Source organism: Lissotriton vulgaris, chromosome 12, assembly GCF_964263255.1.
Source record: "Lissotriton vulgaris chromosome 12, aLisVul1.2, whole genome shotgun sequence".
NCBI lineage: Eukaryota > Metazoa > Chordata > Amphibia > Caudata > Salamandridae > Lissotriton > Lissotriton vulgaris.
The window spans coordinates 70,701,725-70,720,408 of record NC_141700.1 but is presented as its reverse complement, the minus strand read 5'-3'; the positions used below and the strand labels follow the sequence as shown (position 1 = coordinate 70,720,408).

Sequence of the window (18,684 nt, the reverse complement as noted above, 5' to 3'; positions counted from 1 at the left end):
GCATAGCATAACAAAACAGCATAGCATAACAAAACAAAACATAGGATATCAAAACATAGCATAGCATACAGCATCACTCAGCACCACCCACCACAGCATCACTCAGTGGCACCACAACATCACTGAGCTCCACCACAGCATCAATCTGTGCAACCATTCAACAACAACTGGTTCAAATATGTTATCTCAATGTTTCAAGCTTTATTACAAATGTAACAAAAAGATGTTAATATTTGACATATGTTCTTGGATTTTGTCACAATAAAATGGGGTAGCTTGTTTCTTGGTAGCAGCTGCCAGACAAAATAAATTAAGAACTGCTGTTACTATGAATTACCAAACTTGATACTTGCACAACTTCGTTGGAAACCATTTAAATATGCTGAAACGGATACTTACCATATCTACCAATTGTTTTTAAATTTGTATTTTTTAACAAAAAGCTTTTTCTGTGTTCTTATGAAGGAGTAGCAATCTCTTTTTTTCATATATGTTTAACCGTATCCTAATTAGGTATTATGTACTATGTATTGCTTTTATGGTTTTAATTAACCGAATAAAGTTTTTTGACTGACTGACTGACTGTCACAATAAAATACACTGAACATAATCTTCACAAATGTTATTAACAAAAGTTTAAGCTATTGCCATTATAAATTACAATAACTTTTATGTAAGTATTAATTATTAAAAAAATAAAAAACTATTGTTATTTGTAATATCAATACATGTAAGTCACGTAAATACAACACATATTGCATTACAAATGCTATAGGTGTCACATTTGCGAAAGTTATAACTATTGGCATGGTAAATGACAAAGCTATTAATTTCACTATTTTCAAAAACAAAACCTAAATAAAAAAAATAGTCATTTACAAGACCAATAGCTCAAACTTTCCTAATACGAGACCTATTTCATTGCAAATGCTTGTTTTGACTCTTAGGGCCTCTTTACCCACCCAAGATGGTGCGGGTCGGCTATCAAATCTGGATTGCTTGCGATGTTCAACTTCATCCGTGATCAGGCACGTGTTGAGCTCATCTGGTGGCGCAGGGGAAGGTTTGCAACAGTGCACCCGCTGTACCAAAGTACATGGGTTTATCTGTGGCCTCGTGCTTGTCAGCTAATACGCGTAGTTTGTAGCGCCTCCATTTGGTGTCCGGTTCTTGCCTCAGCCCAGCTAGCCACGCTTTCAGTAGCCAGATGCCCCGCCCCTTCCCTCTTGTAGTACACGCCTACAGCCCCGCACTCCCCTCTCTTTTGCAGCGAACTGTATTTTTATCCCCCACTTCCAGAACTACTTGCCTTGAGCTCACCGGTGCCAGCTGCTAATGCAAATCAGATTGTTTTATTCAGCGCACAAGAAAGTAAAACTGAACAGTTAATCCGCGGGCACAGTAATTTCTTGTGAATATGTCCACATAGAAAGGAGCTCGTTAACTGGACAGTATGGCTAACAACCCCCTCCTGTTCAATGCCAGTCTCTGCCTCCGAGGCCAGCACCCATCCATGCTGCACTCGGCTGCCGTGCCCTCCAGCTGCCCGGTCCGTGTCTCCCTCTGCCACTCCCCCCTGCAGGGCACAGCTGTCTGCCCTCCCGCAGTCCTCGCCAGCGCCTGGCACGTAAACTCTGCCCCCAGCTGCGCGCTCTGTTGTGGGGTTCGCGGGTGTAAAAACAAACGGTCAAAGTGGCCGCTATGTGCACTCCGGGCGTCCAGCTGCCAGAGTCCCTCCAAATGTGCCGGTGTGCCCCTCGTTTTTGCCCTGCCCACCATTCCCGCCCCCTGGAGCTTTCGGACCCGTCTCCAGCGTGACTGAGATATTGTCGTGTGCTCCCCAGTGCCACGCCCACACCCTGGTGTGCCTAGCTGTGCTTTCTACGTGCGTGTGAACACCTGCCCTCCCCTGTACTTCAGTGCCCAGATTCCCAGTGCCTCTAACTACCCTTCAAGCCTCGGTGCCAGGCTGCCCTCCACCGCCCGCGTGGCGGATCCCCTTCCCCGGGGTGCCTCGCTGTACCAGCCCTCCCTCGTGCGCCCCTTCCTTGGGTGCCCAGCCGCCCCTCCCCCTGCAGTTCCTGCCTCGCCTGCCCCTGAGTCACCGCCCTCCCTCCCCCCGGCGGGCAGGAGGCGGGGATCGGGGGCGTGGATGGCAGGGGAGGTCGGGGCGGGGGAAGCTGTGCGCACCAACCGGCTTTTATAGACACAAAAGAGTCTGTTCGGCCTCTGGAGTCCCGGGCAGAGCAGGGGGTGTGGTGGTGGGGCTTGGGTTTCAGAGTGCCACCGGCTGCCACCCACAAGGAGGTCAGCACCGAACCAGGCAGAGCACCCACCAGGGTCACCCTGCGCCCCACCCACCCCCGTGCCACTCCGAGTCACCCTGTGCCAGGCGCCCCACCCACTCCCGTGCCAGGCGGAACTCCCACGGGGTGACTGGACCCCACCCATCCCGCGTGCCCAGAGCAGCAGCACGCGAGGCACCTGCACAAAGAGAGCCTGCGCCCCACCCATCCCCGTGTGCCCCCACAGCATCCCGGGCACCGCAGGCACCTGCCCGGGGAGAGCGCCCATCCCCGCGCCATGTCGGCTTTCGCCTGCCTGGATTACTTCGCCGCCGAGTGCCTGGTGTCCATGTCCAGCGGGGCCGGGCTGCACCGCACACGGGTGCTGGGGGAGCAGGAGTCACGCATCCCGCGGGACCCTCCGGGCCACCACGCGGACCTCCGCGCCCTGGGCCAGCCCCCACAGAGCCAGCCGCCCTGCTCCATGCTGCAGCCCCTGGACCTGCGCGCCCCCGGGCACCCAACGGACCACCACAACCGCGCCCCGGGCCACCGCTCCCCCGAGCCGGGCTCGACGCGTGAGGACCGCGAGGTGCGTGACACGCTGCTGCGCGGGAGCGTGGGGGGCAGCCTGCGGGCGGTGGCCGCCCTGCTACCGGGGGTGCGGCCGGGCTCCGGGATGTCGGAGAGCAGCAGCGCATCCTCCTCGGCCGGCGACCTGGAGAGCGGCTACACCACCCTGTCCGAGGGGCCACCGACGCCAGCTTCCGGAACACCCCTCCCCGGCACCCCGCTACCGGGCACTCCCGCCAAGCGCCACCACTGCCACTTCCAGGGCTGCGACAAGGTGTACGGCAAGTCTTCGCACCTCAAGGCGCACATGCGGACGCACACAGGTGAGAGGGGTGGGGCTGGGCCAGGGCAGCTAAACTAGCCAGGGACTAGTATGGGTACCAGCAGGGCGCTGTCCAGATGACTAGCCAGGGTACTGATAGGCACGATTGTGGCTGGGCAGAGATATCTGGGGCTAAGGTCTGCGCGGGGGGCTGCTCTTGCGCTGTTGATGATGTGTATTTAAGGGGTCCTGCTCAGACTCATGGACCACCTGACCAATTCTCCAGTATCTAACCAGAGCACTGGCGCAGGTCACCAGGACACAGATGCTCAGTGACTGGCTTGGGAGTGCTGTACCGATGCCTAGGTTACTAATCGGGGCACTGCCCCTCAGACATGTGCCATGGGCACGGGTCAACACGTGTGACCGCCGGCAGACCTGCTACTTGGACCGGGGACAGTGCAGTGCGCCTCTGCCGCTGAGCAGGATGCTGAGCCCCCACCCTATAAGGACCAGGTACTGAGGCCCATCCCTCTGGCCAGGGCATGTCACTGACCCTAGTTGAACATGACGCTGATGCCACGTGCAGGGTACTGGTTCTCGGGTTACAGTTCTAGCTGCTGACTCAAATTACTGCGCAGGGGACTGCACAGCCCATTATGCAAATTTCTAGTGTATTTCAAATTCTCATTTAATAGGTGTTGATAATGTGAGTTCTGGAGGGATGAGGACCGAGGAGGCCAGTGAGGGAGCATCAGAGTGAGTTAGCCAGTGAGAGTAAAGGTGGCGAGCTGGGGCCTTGTGAGCAGACAGCTAAGACTGGCCTCTGATGACTACGGCAGACATGATTAAAGACAACTAGCAAGACGACAAGGCAGCTAACGGGGGATTGATGGCCAGACTGCTAGCAAGGGACTAGTGCAGGGCCCGACAGATGCCTAGTGAACTGATGAGACTGCTAGCAAGGGACTAGTGGACTGAAATATGTCTAGTGAACTGATGAGACTGCTAGCAAGGGACTAGTGGACTGAAATATGTCTAGTGAACTGATGAGACTGCTAGCAAGGGACTAGTGGACTGAAATATGTCTAGTGAACTGATGAAACTGCTAGCAAGGGACTAGTGGACTGAAATATGTCTAGTGAACTGATGAGACTGCTAGCAAGGGGCTAGTGGACTAACATGTCTAGTGAACTGATCTGGCTGCTAGCAAGGGACTAGTGGACTAACATGTCTAGTGAACTGATCTGGCTGCTAGCAAGGGACTAGTGGACTAACATGTCTAGTGAACTGATCTGGCTGCTAGCAAGGGACTAGTGGACTAACATATCCAGTGAACTGATCTGGCTGCTAGCAAGGGACTAGTGGACTAACATGTCTAGTGAACTGATCTGGCTGCTAGCAAAGGACTAGTGGACTAACATGTCTAGTGAACTGATGAGACTGCTAGCAAGGGACTAGTGGACTAACATATCTAGTGAACTGATCTGGCTGCTAGCAAGGGACTAGTGGACTAACATATCCAGTGAACTGATCTGGCTGCTAGCAAAGGACTAGTGGACTAACATGTCAAGTGAACTGATCTGGCTGCTAGCAAGGGACTATTGGTAGGGCAAGCCGTCTAGTGAACTGATGCTGAGGCAACTGACAAGATAACAGATCGCCAGGTTACTAAAAAGGGATCCTGTGGCAAATAGCTAACTCAGGGTCTGATTACCAGTCAGCTAGCCTGGAGGTTAAAATCTCTATAACTGTTTCCCGGGCTGCAAACAGGGTTACTAGTCTGCTAACCAGGGAATCTGGCGCCAACATCAAGTCAGGTTAAGAATGACAGGAGACTGATTACCAGGGGAATTAGGATGAGCAGTCTAGTAAGAAAACTGACCGTCACACAATTAGCAAGGTATCAGATTATCAGAAATGTAACCAGGGAAGTGATGGTTAAGTACGAGGACTGATCTCCCTCGAGTTTGAGGAGCCTCCTCTGCTCCTGGTGTGGTTTACAATGTGCTCCAAGAAGGCTTGGCATGGAGCCGCTGGCTGGGTCTACAGACTGGTGAAGACAGGGCAGCAAGCCAATAAAGAGACAGGTAACCAGGGCTCCGGTGATAACACCAGTAACCAGTATTCCAGTAAACGGGCAATAATCCAGGGCTCTGGTGACAACACAACTAACCAGTAAAGAGGCAAACAGTGACAACACAACTAACCAGTGAACTAATAAAGAGGCAAGTAACTATGGCCTCTGTGACAACACAACTAACCAGTAAAGAGGCAAATTGTGACAACACGACTAACCTGTAAACTAATAAAGAGGCAGGTAAACTGGGTTCCGGTGACAACACAGCTAACCAGTAAACCAATAATGAGACAAGTAACCAGGGCTCCAGTGACAACTAACCAGTAATCCAGTAAAGAGGTAAGTAACCAGGGCTCCGGTGACATCACAACTAACCAGTAAAGAGGCAACAGTGATAACACAACTAACCATAACTAATAAAGAGGCAAGTAATCAGGGCTCCGGTGACAACACAACTAACCATAACTAATAAAGAGGCAAGTAACCGGGTCTCCGGTGACAGCACAACTAACCAATAAAGAGGCAAGTAACCAGGGTTCCGGTGACAACACAACTGACCAGTAAATAGACAAGTAACCAAGTCCCGGTGACAACACAACTAACCATAACTAATAAAGAGGCAAGTAACCAGGGCTCCGGTGACAACACAGCTAACCAGTAAACCAATAAAAAGGCAAGTAACCAGGGCTCTGGTGACAACACAACTAACCAGTAAAGAGGCAACAGTGATAACACAACTAACCATAACTAATAAAGAGGCAAGTAACCAGGGCTCTGGTGACAACACAAATAACTAGTAAAGAGGCAACAGTGATAACACAACTAACCATAACTAATAAAGAGGCAAGTAATCAGGGCTCCGGTGACAACACAACTAGCCATAACTAATAAAGAGGCAAGTAACGGGGGCTCCGGTAACAGTGCAACTAACCAGTAAAGAGGCAAGTAACCAGGGTTCCGGTGACAACACAACTGACCAGTAAATAGACAAGTAACCAGGTCCCGGTGACAACACAACTAACCATAACTAATAAATAGGCAAGTGACCAGGGCTCCGGTGACAACACAACTAACCAGTAAACCAGTGAAGAGGCAAGTAACCAGGGCTCTGGTGACAACACAACTAACCAGTAAATAGGCAAGTAACCAGGGCCCCGGTGACAACACAACTAACCTGTAAACCAATAAAAAGGCAAGGAACCGAGGCTCCGGTGACAACACAACTAACCCGTAAACCAGTAAAGAGGCAAGTAACCAGGGCTCTGGTGACAACCCAACTGACCAGTAAATAGACAAGTAACCATAGCCCCGGTGACAACACAACTAACCAGTGAAGAGGCAAGTAACCGGGGCTCTGGTGACAGCACAACTAACCAGTAAAGAGGCAAGTAACCAGGGCTCCGGTGACAACACAACTAACCCGTAAACCAGTAAAGAGGCAAGTAACCAGGGCCCCGGTGACAACACAGCTAACCAGTAAACCAATAAAAAGGCAAGTAACCGGGGCTCCGGTGACAACACAACCAACCCGTAAACCAGTAAAGAGGCAAGTAACCAGGGCTCTGGTGACAACCCAACTGACCAGTAAACCAGTAAATAGACAAGTAATCATAGCCCCAGTGACAACACGACTAACCAGTAAACCAGTGAAGAGGCAAGTAACCAGGGCTCCGGTGACAACACAACTAACCAGTAAATAGGCAAGTAACCAGGGCCCCGGTGACAGCACAACTAACCAGTAAACTAATAAAGAGGCAAGTAACCAGGGCTCCGATGACAACACAACTAACCAGTAAATCAATAAAAAGGCAAGTAACCGGGGCTCTGGTGACAACCTAACTGACCAGTAAATAGACAAGTAACCATAGCCCCAGTGACAACACAACTAGCCAGTAAACCAGTGAAGAGGCAAGTAACCAGGGCTCCGGTGACAACACAACTAGCCAGTAAACCAGTGAAGAGGCAAGTAACCAGGGCTCAGGTGACAACACAACTAACCAGTAAACCAATAAGAGGCAAGTAACCGAGGCTCCGGTGACAACACAACTGACTAGTAAACCAGTAAATAGACAAGTAACCATAGCCCCGGTGACAACACAACTAACCAGTAAACCAGTGAAGAGGCAAGTAACCGGGGCTCCAGTGAGAACACAACTGACCAGTAAACCAGTAAATAGACAAGTAACCATAGCCCCGGTGACAACACAACTAACCAGTAAACCAGTGAATAGGCAAGTAACCAGGGCCCCGGTGACAACACAACTACAAGTAAACCAGTAAAGAGGCAAGTAACCGGGGCTCCAGTGAGAACACAACTAACCAGTAAAGAGGCAAGTAACCGGGGCTCCAGTGAGGACAGAACTAACCAGGGGAAGGAAGCAGCTAGTTAGTGACACAGTTACACGGCAGGTAAGCCACAGGCCAGTAAAGAGGTGAATAACCAGTGGTGAGACAACCAGGGAATTGGAAGGGTGGGAAGCAGGTTCCTATTGCTGGTGACAGATGGCCTGAGAGCGCTCCAGGGCATTTTACCGGCCCAGCAGACAGGTTAATGGCGAGGACCATATAGCGCATTAACTTACTCACAGGAGCCTCATGGCGCCCAGTCCAGACCCTGCCTCCAGGGTTACCAGCCCGCTAGGGGGTTACTTTCCAAGTCGCTTTCTTAGCCCCAGGAGGCGAGTCAAGTAACCAGGTGGTTGTGGCCTTTCACAAAGTGTCCCCGGGGCCCGCCCCCTGGGAGCTGCAGTGTAACTCTCCCCCATGTCGCCCCTCCCCCACAGCCTCGTGGGAAGCCTGACCCGAGCTCGGCAGCATTGTGACTGCCGATCCCACGCCCAGCTCTCTGCAGTTACAGGGGCTCCGCCCCCAACCACTTCCCCCTTCGAGCCAGGCATGTGCAACCCCCCCACTGTTTAAGGCTGTTTTATCGCCTGAACACGTTTCCACGCTCCTAATTTTATTTATATATATATATATATAATTTTTTTTCCGCGCGAGTGCACCGGCGTGCGGCGTCAAGGCGTGCTCTCTTCCTGCACTCCGTGCCCCCCTCTATCCTGCACCCCTCCTGCCAAGTGCGTTTATGGACACTGCGACCTGTTCTCGGAAGAGGCTGGGAAGGGCTTTGTTGTGTCTGCCAGGGCGGGTGTTACTGTAGGCTGAAGGGGGAAAAAAGGCAAAGCCAACAGTGTGAACAAAGACACTCTCTGCCCGTGCTTTTCTTTGAAAAGTCCAGCGGGCCTGGAGGGCGGGGTCCTGGCGATACCTGGAACAGCACGCAGCCAGCAGCGGCGGGGGCGGGGCTCCTTTTCGGGCCAGATGCATGCCTGCACCTCTTGCTTTCGTGGGTTTTTTCCTGGCCGAGAGTCGACAGTTTAGAGCGCCTGGTTGGGGTGAAGGGCGCTATGCAAATCAAGCTGGAAACTGCAATTGTTTGGTGACCTGCTTTGCACTCTTACTGCGGGGCCTCGTCGCCAGGGGAGGGGGGTGTGTGGGTGGGTGTGCCCCTCCAGCGAGGAGAAGCGGCCGAGAGAAGACACAGCGGCCGAGGAAAGCTTTGGCAATCTAGGAAGCCTGATCAGTTAAGGAGCTTTTGACTTGAATTCTGATTTCTTTATTTTATTTCCATCTCTTTCTGTTATTAAGAAATGCACACCATCGATTACAGTCCCCCAGCCTTTAAAAATTCTGAACTGAAAAACACCTTGCTTCTTGTGTTGTGTTCATGTCAAAGATCTCTATTGTTTCTGGCTTCTCGCTGTTTTAGAAAAGTCGCCCTTCCCGCCCGTTATTGTTTTCATGTTTTTGTTTCATTTTCGGAAGGGCTCGAGGTCTGTTCTAGGGATAAACAACAGTTGCTACCTTGTAGCAGGAATTTTTTTGGAGGGCCATTTGGGATGAAGATAAGCTTTTTGAAATTAATCAATCAATCAATCAATCACAGCATTTGTAAAGCGCGCTACTCACCCGGGAGGGTCTCAAGGCGCTGGGGGAGAGGGGTACGTACGTTACTGCTTAAACGGCCAGGTCTTGAGCTGCTTCCTGAAGGAGAAAAGGTCTTGGGTTCGCCGAAGGTGGGTGGGGAGGGAGTTCCAAGTCTTAGCTGCCAGGTAGGAGAAGGATCTTTTTCCGGCGGTGGCTCTGCGGATGCGTGGTACGGTGGCGAGGGCGTGGCTGGTCGATCGTAGCTGGCGGGTGGGCGTGTAGAAGGTCATGCTGTCGTTGAGGTACTTGGGGCCCAGGTCGTGGAGAGCCTTGTGTGCGTAGGTGAGGAGTCTGAACGTGATTCTCTTGCTGACGGGGAGCCAGTGCAGGTCTCTCATGTGTCCGGTGATGTGGCTTTGTCGGGGGATGTCCAGGAGGCGTTCTGGATGCGTTGGAGTCTTTTTTGAAGTTTGGCTGTGGTTCCGGCGTAGAGGGTGTTCCCGTAATCCAGTCGGCTGGTGACGTGTGCCTGGGTAACGGTCTTCCTGGTTTCTGTGGGGATCCATCTGAAGATCTTGCGGAGCATGCGCAGGGTGTTGAAGCATGATGAGGAAACAGCGTTGACTTGTCTAGTCATCGAGAGGGAGGAGTCCAGGATGCGTGCGTGGTCCGTTGGCTTGGGAGCGGTGCCCAGGGCAGGGGGCCACCAGGAGTCGTCCCAGGCAGAGGGTGATGATCCCAGAATGAGGACTTCCGTCTTGTCTGAGTTCAGTTTCAGGCGGCTGTTCTTCATCCAGTCAGCGACGTCTTTCATCCCTTCGTGTAGGCTGGCTCTGGCGGTGGCGGGGTCGTTGGTGAGGGAGAGGATCAGTTGGGTGTCGTCGGCGTAGGAGATGATGTTGAGGTTGTGTTGGCGTGCGATGGCTGCGAGGGGGCTCATGTAGACGTTGAAGAGGGTTGGGCTGAGGAAAGATCCTTGTGGTACGCTGCAGATGGCTTCGGTGGCCTCGGATCTGAACGGGGAGAGGCGGACTCTCTGGGTTCTTCCGGCGAGGAACAAGATGATCCACTCCAGTGCTTTCTCTTGGATTCTGATGTTGCTGAGGCGCTGCACTAGGGTGCGGTGGCAGACAGTGTCGAACGCAGCAGAGAGGTCCAGGAGGATGAGGGCCGCTGTTTCCCCGTGACGATCAGGGCTCTGATGTCGTCGGTGGCTGCGATCAGGGCGGTCTCGGTGCTGTGGTTGGCCCGAAACCGGACTGCGAGGAGTCGAGGGATCTGTTCGTCTCGAGGAAGGTGGCGAGCTGTCTGTTGACGGTCTTCTCGATGACTTTGGCAGGAAAAGGAAGGAGCGAGATGGGACGGTAGTTCTTGAGGTCGGTGGGGTCCGCCGTTGGTTTCTTCAGGAGGGCGCTAAGCTCGGCGTGCTTCCACCTCTCCGGGAAGGTGGCGGTGTGGAAGGAGGTGTTGATAATGTCCCTGAGATGGGGTGCGATGATGGCGTCGGCCTTGTTGAAGACGTGGTGTGGGCAGGGGTCGGTTGGTGAACCGGAGTGGATGGAGTTCATCGTGCGGGTGGTGTCTTCGGTGCTGATCGGGGTCCAGTTGCAGAGGGTGGTAGTGGCGGGCGTTGGTTCGGTGGTAGGGTGCGTGGTCTGTGCGTCGAAGCTGTTGTGTATGTCGGCGATCTTGCAGTGGAAGAACGAGGTGAGTGAGTTGCAGAGGTCTTGCGAGGGAGTGATGTCGTTTTCGGCGCTGGGGTTGGAGAACTCTTTGACGATGCTGAAGAGTTCCTTGCTGTCGTGGGCGTTGTTGTCCAGTCGTTCTTTGAGTGCCGTCTTCTTGGATGGAATAGACGCAAACAATTTACGAATGACATGCAATAAGTCCAATTTCTTTTCATTGGAAGTTGTATAAACATAAAACAAGAGCAATATATGAAATGCAAATAATTTTAGCCATAAAGCAGACAATAACATAAAAAAAGATGAGCGCATAAATACATCGCCTTACCTCCCTTTGCTACTGAAGCAGAGTAATGGTGCTCCTCATTGTTAAATACCCAATAAAGATTCCCTTAAACCAATGAGATATTCCAGCCTAAACAGCGCAGCCCCAATGACCTTCCTGTCAGGTCCCTGTGTGTTTTTGATCCGGATTTACCCTTTTTGGTAAATTGCAGGCAATGGTATGTGAGGATAGCTTGGATCTGTTCCGTGTGTCATATTGCAATATTCTTTCCATTTGGCATGGACACATTATAACAGTTGGTGCCTGAGCAGACAACAGAGCACGTGGAGCATGTGCTGGGCTCTAACCTTGCTCCCTTATAGCACTAGTTAGTGCATGGGTTTAAATAATCCAGGTGTTCTTATGATCCGGTTTGTATATAGTTTAAAATGCTGTTCCACTCCAGGCAGAGTAGAGTAGATGGCCGGGATCCTGTTGGGGCGGCTCAGCCAGTTAATGCTCCTTAAATACAACTGCTAGGATGTCCCGGGTCCAGGCCATGCAAACCCATCTCGTCCTGTTTTCCGCTCTGTAAATCCAGTACCATTAAATGGGGTAATCGTAACATCTGTTACAAATTCAAGGTACTAAGTCCAATTAGTCTTAGTTTGAACATAAGGGTTTTAGCGATGAGAATTCGATAATGTCATGCCAGATCATGCTATCAAACACATCAATTGCTATAGCTCACAAAAAAGCGAAACCGCGATTGGCTAAGCCAATATGTTTGGTTTTGGCAATGCCTGTTTGTATACTGGGAGCTAGCAGACAAAAAGAAACGCTTGCTTCTCTGTAGTATCCATTTTCCATTTGTCAGTGCTTACTTCCCATTGTTGTGACACTGCTTGCTGTTTGTTTATAAACATGACAGCCATCTTGGAACTGTAAAACAATATTAGAACATTGGAATGTTGAGCGCTCCATTGAAGACAATGGAGTACTCTGGGCTTCTAATAGCTGGTAGAAGCCCAGGGCATCAACATTCCAATGTTTGTTCACACCAACAGCTGTGAACAAAGGCCTCGCAGAGCCCGAGGGGATTTCAACTCCCTCGGAAACATTCTGCCCTCTAGGGACGGAGTGTTCTAATAGCCTTAGACCACTCCGTGGCGGGTTCTACTGGCTATTAAAGGCCTGCTCTCTTGTCGAAGACCTGAGCCAAACGCTGGAGCAAGCCTTTAATTACCGGGAAAAGCCCACTACAGTGTGCTCTAAGGCTATAATAATAGAGTATGCAGAACCCCATTCCAGGGTGGCCGCCAAGTTGATAATCAGTTAGCTGAATCAAAATGGGTGTGACATTGTCATAAGCCAGTAGCTGAAGGAGGCTGACTAAAGTTGTTTAAAGTTAATAGTCACAGAATGCAATGTTAGCTATGAATGGGTAGAGGATGTGGCCTAAAGGCTATAGTGGTTGACCTCAAAGCTGGAGAACAGGGTTCGACTCTCAACAGAGACTCTCAACATCCTGTGATTCTGGACAAATCACTTAATCTTCCCATACCTAAAATGAATTTATCTATCTCTAATGCAACTGGTGCTCATGTAAAGCACTCCGATACCTTTGGGTCAAGTTTGTGCTATATAAAATAAAATAAAAAATGATGCAACCACTATACAAGTAACACCTAAACAAAAAAAGAGGAGTACTGATATTTCCAGAGCTCCATTTCTCTGAAGCACAGATGCTGCAATAGTTTCCCCAAACTTATCACAAGCACAAAAGAAGGTGTATAATGCATAAAAGCTAGCATGTCTTAGGGCTCTCCAATACTCCGTTTTTTTCATGATTCGTACTGCCTAGTCAATAAGTTAGTTTGGGAACTGCTCCTGTGGTGTCACGTTCTCTGTCATCATAAAAAACAAGTTACTTACCTTGAGCAATGCCTATCTGCTTGGGAGACTATCTAGCTGCAGATTCTTCACCATAGAACAATCCCCATGCGTCAGATTAGATCCAGACATTTTTCGAAAGCAGTACCTCTGCACACCAGTAAGTGACGTCATTCTGCTCCGCGTGGCATCATCTATGTCGACCACATTGAAAGTGTTGTGTACAGTGCTTATCTAGGTGCCACCCCAGCACGCTGACGTCCGTTCCCTTTTGTGAATTTCTGTACCAGGAGCATGGGGGCTGTGAAAAACACTGACCACTGGTGTGGAAAACTAGGGCCCTGAGAGGGGAAAGCCCTGTCCTTGGAAATCCATTTGCAGAGCGTGGACGATTGGTGGGTTGGTGAGTAATCAGCAGTCCTGCAGAACCGAATTGGTAATGTGCTCATACCAACAGACCCGACTCAAGGTAGGGGGGTTCTTCTTGGCCAATGCGTAGCAGATTTTAATTCAGCGCATGATCCATCGGGAGATGGTGCGCTTCTGCGCGGTCTTTCCATTCTTCACTCCAACATACCCCACGTGGAGTTGGCTGTCCACCTGTAACTCTCTTGAGGGTCAAGGTAGAATGACAATGCTCTTGTTGGGTCCGGTCGGTGAAGTCGCTCCTCTTTAGAGGGATGTGATGGAGTATAAAAAGTAGGCAGGGTAATGGACTGGCCCACACGAGAGGGAGTGATGACGTTTTGGCAGAAAGGAATCTCTAGTTCTTAAAACCAACTTGTCTGGGTAGATGTTCAAGTACAGAGGCTTGGATGACAAAACCTGAAGCTCACTGACCCTCTGGGCAAATGTTATTGCCACCAGGAAGGCCGTGTTGATAGTAAGAAGCACAAGAGGACAGATGTGCAAAAGCTCAAAGGCAGCGCACATTATGAACATCAGGACTAGATTATGGTATGATGTACAAAAGGGGATTTGAAGAGGGGTGGCTTATCAGGCAACCACAGAAAGGTTGATATAGCAGAAAGGTAGCCCTTTAAAATGCCTAAACGAGAGCCCTGCTGAGTAAGGGAAAGGATAAAGAGAAGGGCCTAAGAGAGGGTACAGAAAGAGGACCAACCTGTTTCTCAGCACACCATGCCACAAACTTGCCCCAATGACCGGCGCATACTTTTTTGGTGGATGGACGCCTGGCTGCCAAGATAACATTGCAGACATTGGGTGGAAGGTCGAAAGCAGTCATCTGTTGCCACTCACTCTCCAAGCAAGAAGGCGGAACATTGACAGGTTCAGGATCAGAACCCACCCACCCCCGCGCTGCTGTGACCGAAGATCCTTCCGAGAAGGTTGCCTGATCCAGAGGACCAATTGCCATGCTCAATATATTGGGATACCAAACTCTCCAAACCAAGTCCGGAGCCACAAGGATGACTTGGGTACGGTCGTTCCTGATCTTCTGGAGAACTCTTCGCAGGAGTGGTATGGGTGGAAAGGCATACAGTGGTCCGGAGCTCCACTCGAGACGAAAAGTGTCTCAGAGAGAGAGTCGCCTTGGAAACTACAAGCGTGCAGAACTGCTGACATTGTAAGTTTTTGATGGTTGCGAACAGATCTAACCAAGGCTCTCCCCACTGCTGAAAGAGACCTTACACCACCTCCGAATTTAGATGCCAATTGTGATCCTTCTAGGCATCTTCAACTGAGTTTGTCTGCCCTGTCGTTTAAAGAGCCTGTCAGGTTATAGGAATATGCCCTGATGTCCCAGCCATGTCCAGAGATGCAGGGCCTCTGGACAAAGGGTCCACAATCCCACCCCGCCCGGTTTGTTGCAGTACCACATGGTTGTGGGGTTGTCCATGAACACCTGCACTAGCCTTCACTTGATGGAGGGTAGAAAGGCTTTTAATGCAAGCTGGATTGCCCAGAACTCCAGAGGGTTGATGTGGAGTCCGGGTTCCACTGGAGATCAGATGCCTCTGATCGTCACCTCTCCCATATAGCTGCCCCATCCCAGGATTGATGTATCTGCCATCACTGTCTTACCTGATTGGGGAAGGGAAAGGGGTCTGCAGCTGACCCACTTGTGGTTTGTTAACCACAACTGCAGATCTGTTGTGGTTCTCTTCTGAGATCTAGGCCATTGCTGCATGTGGAGCCATAGGCATTTGACATCCTCGTTGACGTAGGAGAGCAGCAGAAAAGTTTCAGTGGAATGCTGGTGCATTGCATACCTGCCAGCTTACACGGTACCACTGTGTGACGCACAATATCGGCTCCCATCACACGGTCTCCCAGTGAGGAGCAGATATCACACTCAGGCAGTAAAAACGAGCTGAAAACCACTGTAAATAGTGAGTTTTCAGCACTATTTCTGAGGCTTTGAACTTAAGCGTCCAGTAAGGGGTGTGAAAAAACCCCAGTACATTGGCACCAGCTTCAGCAAAGTTTTTCTTTTAGGAGCGGGAAGGAGCTTGGGGGCGGGGCGGGTGGGGGTCAGAAGTGCCTCCTGTGTACTTCTCAGCAGGAGGCCACGCCCCCTCCTCACATGGTGAGATTGTTCTTCGAGTTGGCAGATATTGCATTGGGATATTCAAAAGGTTAGGAATCCGCAGGTAGTTGTATCCATCAAAAACATCAGCATCATAGCCTTAATATCCTAGACTCACCATTTGGGAGTATAGGCCCGAAACTACGCTGTGTCCAGAATAGCTCAGATGAGAGGGATTGTCGGGGAGGGAGTCAGGTGTGACTTTGGCACCTTGAAAGTGAACCCTAGCAACTGTAGGAGATCCGCGGGAAGTCTGGAGATGGAAGACTACAGCTTGGGGCTAGCCTGCTTTCAAGAGCTAGTTGTCGAAATGGGGGATTATTGGCACCCCTGATCTCTGCAGATGAGCTGCAATCACCACTGTCACCTTGGTGAACACCCAAGGGGCGCTGGTAAGGCCAAAAATTAGAACGGCGAACTGGTAATCGTGGCCCATCTTGATGTGGCACGAAGGACAGGAATGTGTAAAAATGCGCCCTGCACGTCCAACGCTACTATCCAGTCTCCCTGGTTCAGTGCACAGAGGACATGAGCGAGCAGGGCTTGTGAATCGGATACAAGATCTGCACAATCAAGCTTTCAGCCTGTTTCTGAACTCAAAAATGGTCACAGCTGCCTGAAATAAGCTCTCTGCTGGCACCATGTCCTTTATCAAATTAAAGATTTTCTGCACTGCTTGTGATGCTTGCAGGAGCAAAATCTGTGATACAAGCACAAGATTGCTTCTTGCTGCTATCCAGAAAGACATCTCGAGTTGCCCAATTTTCAACGGATCACTCTTAAAAACAGCTAAAACTTGGAGGCAGATTTCTCGTCCAAGGATTTTGGAACTCATTGGATGTAAATCAGAGATAAGAACTTGATCATTGGTAGTTCAGAAAATTCCTGAAAAGGGAGGTGTTCAGACTGACCTTTGAATGAAGGTGGGCTTACTGAACTCAACATTTTAAGGGGATTTAGATGGCTGCTAAGATACGTGCCTGCTTCTGCCGTTTGTAGGTCTTGCAGTCCACAGTTTGGAATCTGAGGTATTTCAGCTTTTCAAATTTCTCAGGCCAACAAGTGGAGTATCAATAATTCTGGTTGAGTTGCACCTGTTATGTTCAGTACTGCAAAACATATGAACAATTTTAATATCAATATTACAGATGTGCTAATAGGGAACATTTGAAAGACTAGGAGCTGTATGGTCTTTCAGGTCTTGGAATGCTCTCACTCCATCCTCAATTTTAGAAGCTTATGACAGCCAATCATCAGTCAGCTGCATCAAGCTGGTGTCAGCTGGGATCATAGCAAAGATGCTCCAACAAAGACTCCTCTGTGGTTCATCTTTCTCTCTTACTTTCTTATACCTTTATATGAAACCTCTGATTTCCACTCTCAGATGTTGTAACATCTTGTACAACTTTTATCTTGATGGCACGGAGCTCCTTCTGAGAGTATCCACTCATAAAGATATTGAATTTCAGACCAATGTTCCTGAGGGCATTTCATTGGTAGTGTCGCTTCCGGACCTAAAGTAGACATCAATCTGTTATTAAATCCCTAATTGACCAAACTGTTTCAATTATGCTTTATCTCGCCTAAAGACCTGAACTATAAATCTTCAGTTGTGGAGAGCGCCAAAGCCTTAGTTTTAACCTTCAATCGCACATCAACGCATTTTATCGGGGTTCAGAATTTCAAGTATTTTTCATTGAAGCAAACCTTTTATCTTGGATCCAGATTGCAAGATGATAATCCAGTTCATTGCACTGTTGAGATTGAACTGAGGTAAATCCCTTCTCCTGGGGATTCTCAAACAGCATCGACCTCCCTTCAATCCGTGGTCCACACGAATGCCATACTGCCCACAGCTCGCCTAATTTTGTATCTCTAAAGAGATTCCTCTAAGGAGCATTTTTAGACTAGCGTGCTTCATGTATAAAGCCTTCTTTGTGCACCCGGCGTAGGTATCTTGTCCATAAACAAGTCTTCTTGGGCACTGGTCCTTTGGAGCACTGATAACCTGCTGAAAATCCAGCAACAAACCAAGAAGACTAGATCCCTGAAGCAACCCTTCTCAGAGTGTGGAACTTAACAAACATAAATTTCACTCCAATATGTGTTTCAGTGCACACAGCTGTTGTCCCCTTTCAAGGCATATTCACATAGTTGAAGGACTTTTATGTTCGGACAGTTTCACAGTTGTTTGCCTTTTGTGGTTTCTTACCACAGGGACACACTGCACTTGTATGATTTGTTTCCTTTATATATATACTAGCAGCCCGTCCCGACGTCCGGGTATGAATTGCTGCCGGCCAGTAGTATATTGTTTTGTAGGATTTTGTTTTGATAGCATTTCTTATCTGTGACAGGCCTGTGAAACGCTCCGATTCACAGTGCACTGCTGATGCACTTAAGAGTGCGCATTCAGTAGTGTGTGAACTCAAGTTTCCCTACTTTATTTTTCCTTGCAATATTATATAGCGCAAACACGTATGTCAGTGCTGGCCATCAATGAGAGAGACCTGTGCATTTTTCAAATGGGTGGTGAAAAAATATGAGTATGTTGCTGGAGATGTGGGCCGCCGTGCCACCAATGTACTTACCGGGGGAGGGTAAACACCCATTATTCCGCAACTTTCTTTCCGCATACCATCACTCCCCATACTTTCATTACGAAAGTACCATGACTCCGCAATGCTATTATAACACATGGCATTACATTTTATATGCTTTTACCATGCATACATTTACAACGAAATTCGTTGTAAATGCATGAATGGTAAAAGCATGTTTTTTTTAATGCTTGGATAAGGTAAGTATGGGTATAGGGGTATATGTTTTGGGGTACTGAGGTATATGTTTTGGGGTGTTTAGGTATTTTAAGGGTTCAGATATAGTTTTGGGTTATGGGGTACAGGGGTCGTTTTAGGGTTTAGGGATAGGTATGTGTTTTGGGGTATATGGGTATTTTTAGGGTTATGGGGTAGGTTTGGGTTTTGGGGAATAGTGGTATTTTAAGGGTTCATGGCTAGGTTTGGGTTTTGGGGTACAGGGGTATTTTTAGGGTTCAGGGCTAGGTTTGGGTTTTGGGGTACAGGGGTATTTTAGGGTTCAGGGGTAGGTTTGGGTTTTGGGGTACAGGGGTATTTTAGGGTTCGGGGTAGGTTTGGTTTTT

The 18,684-nt window shown here is 49.6% G+C and overlaps 1 protein-coding gene across 1 annotated transcript in view; it reads left to right on the top strand.

Annotated features, from left to right (window-relative positions):
- The first annotated feature begins 2,432 nt into the window (after positions 1-2,432).
- KLF16 (KLF transcription factor 16) overlaps positions 2,433-18,684 on the top strand; it is an 88,935-nt gene continuing 72,683 nt past the window's right edge. The window contains exon 1 of the mRNA XM_086947167.1: positions 2,433-3,181. Coding sequence (XP_086803293.1) covers positions 2,584-3,181 — 598 coding nt within the window. The 5' untranslated portion in view covers positions 2,433-2,583. The remainder of the gene's footprint in view (positions 3,182-18,684) is intronic.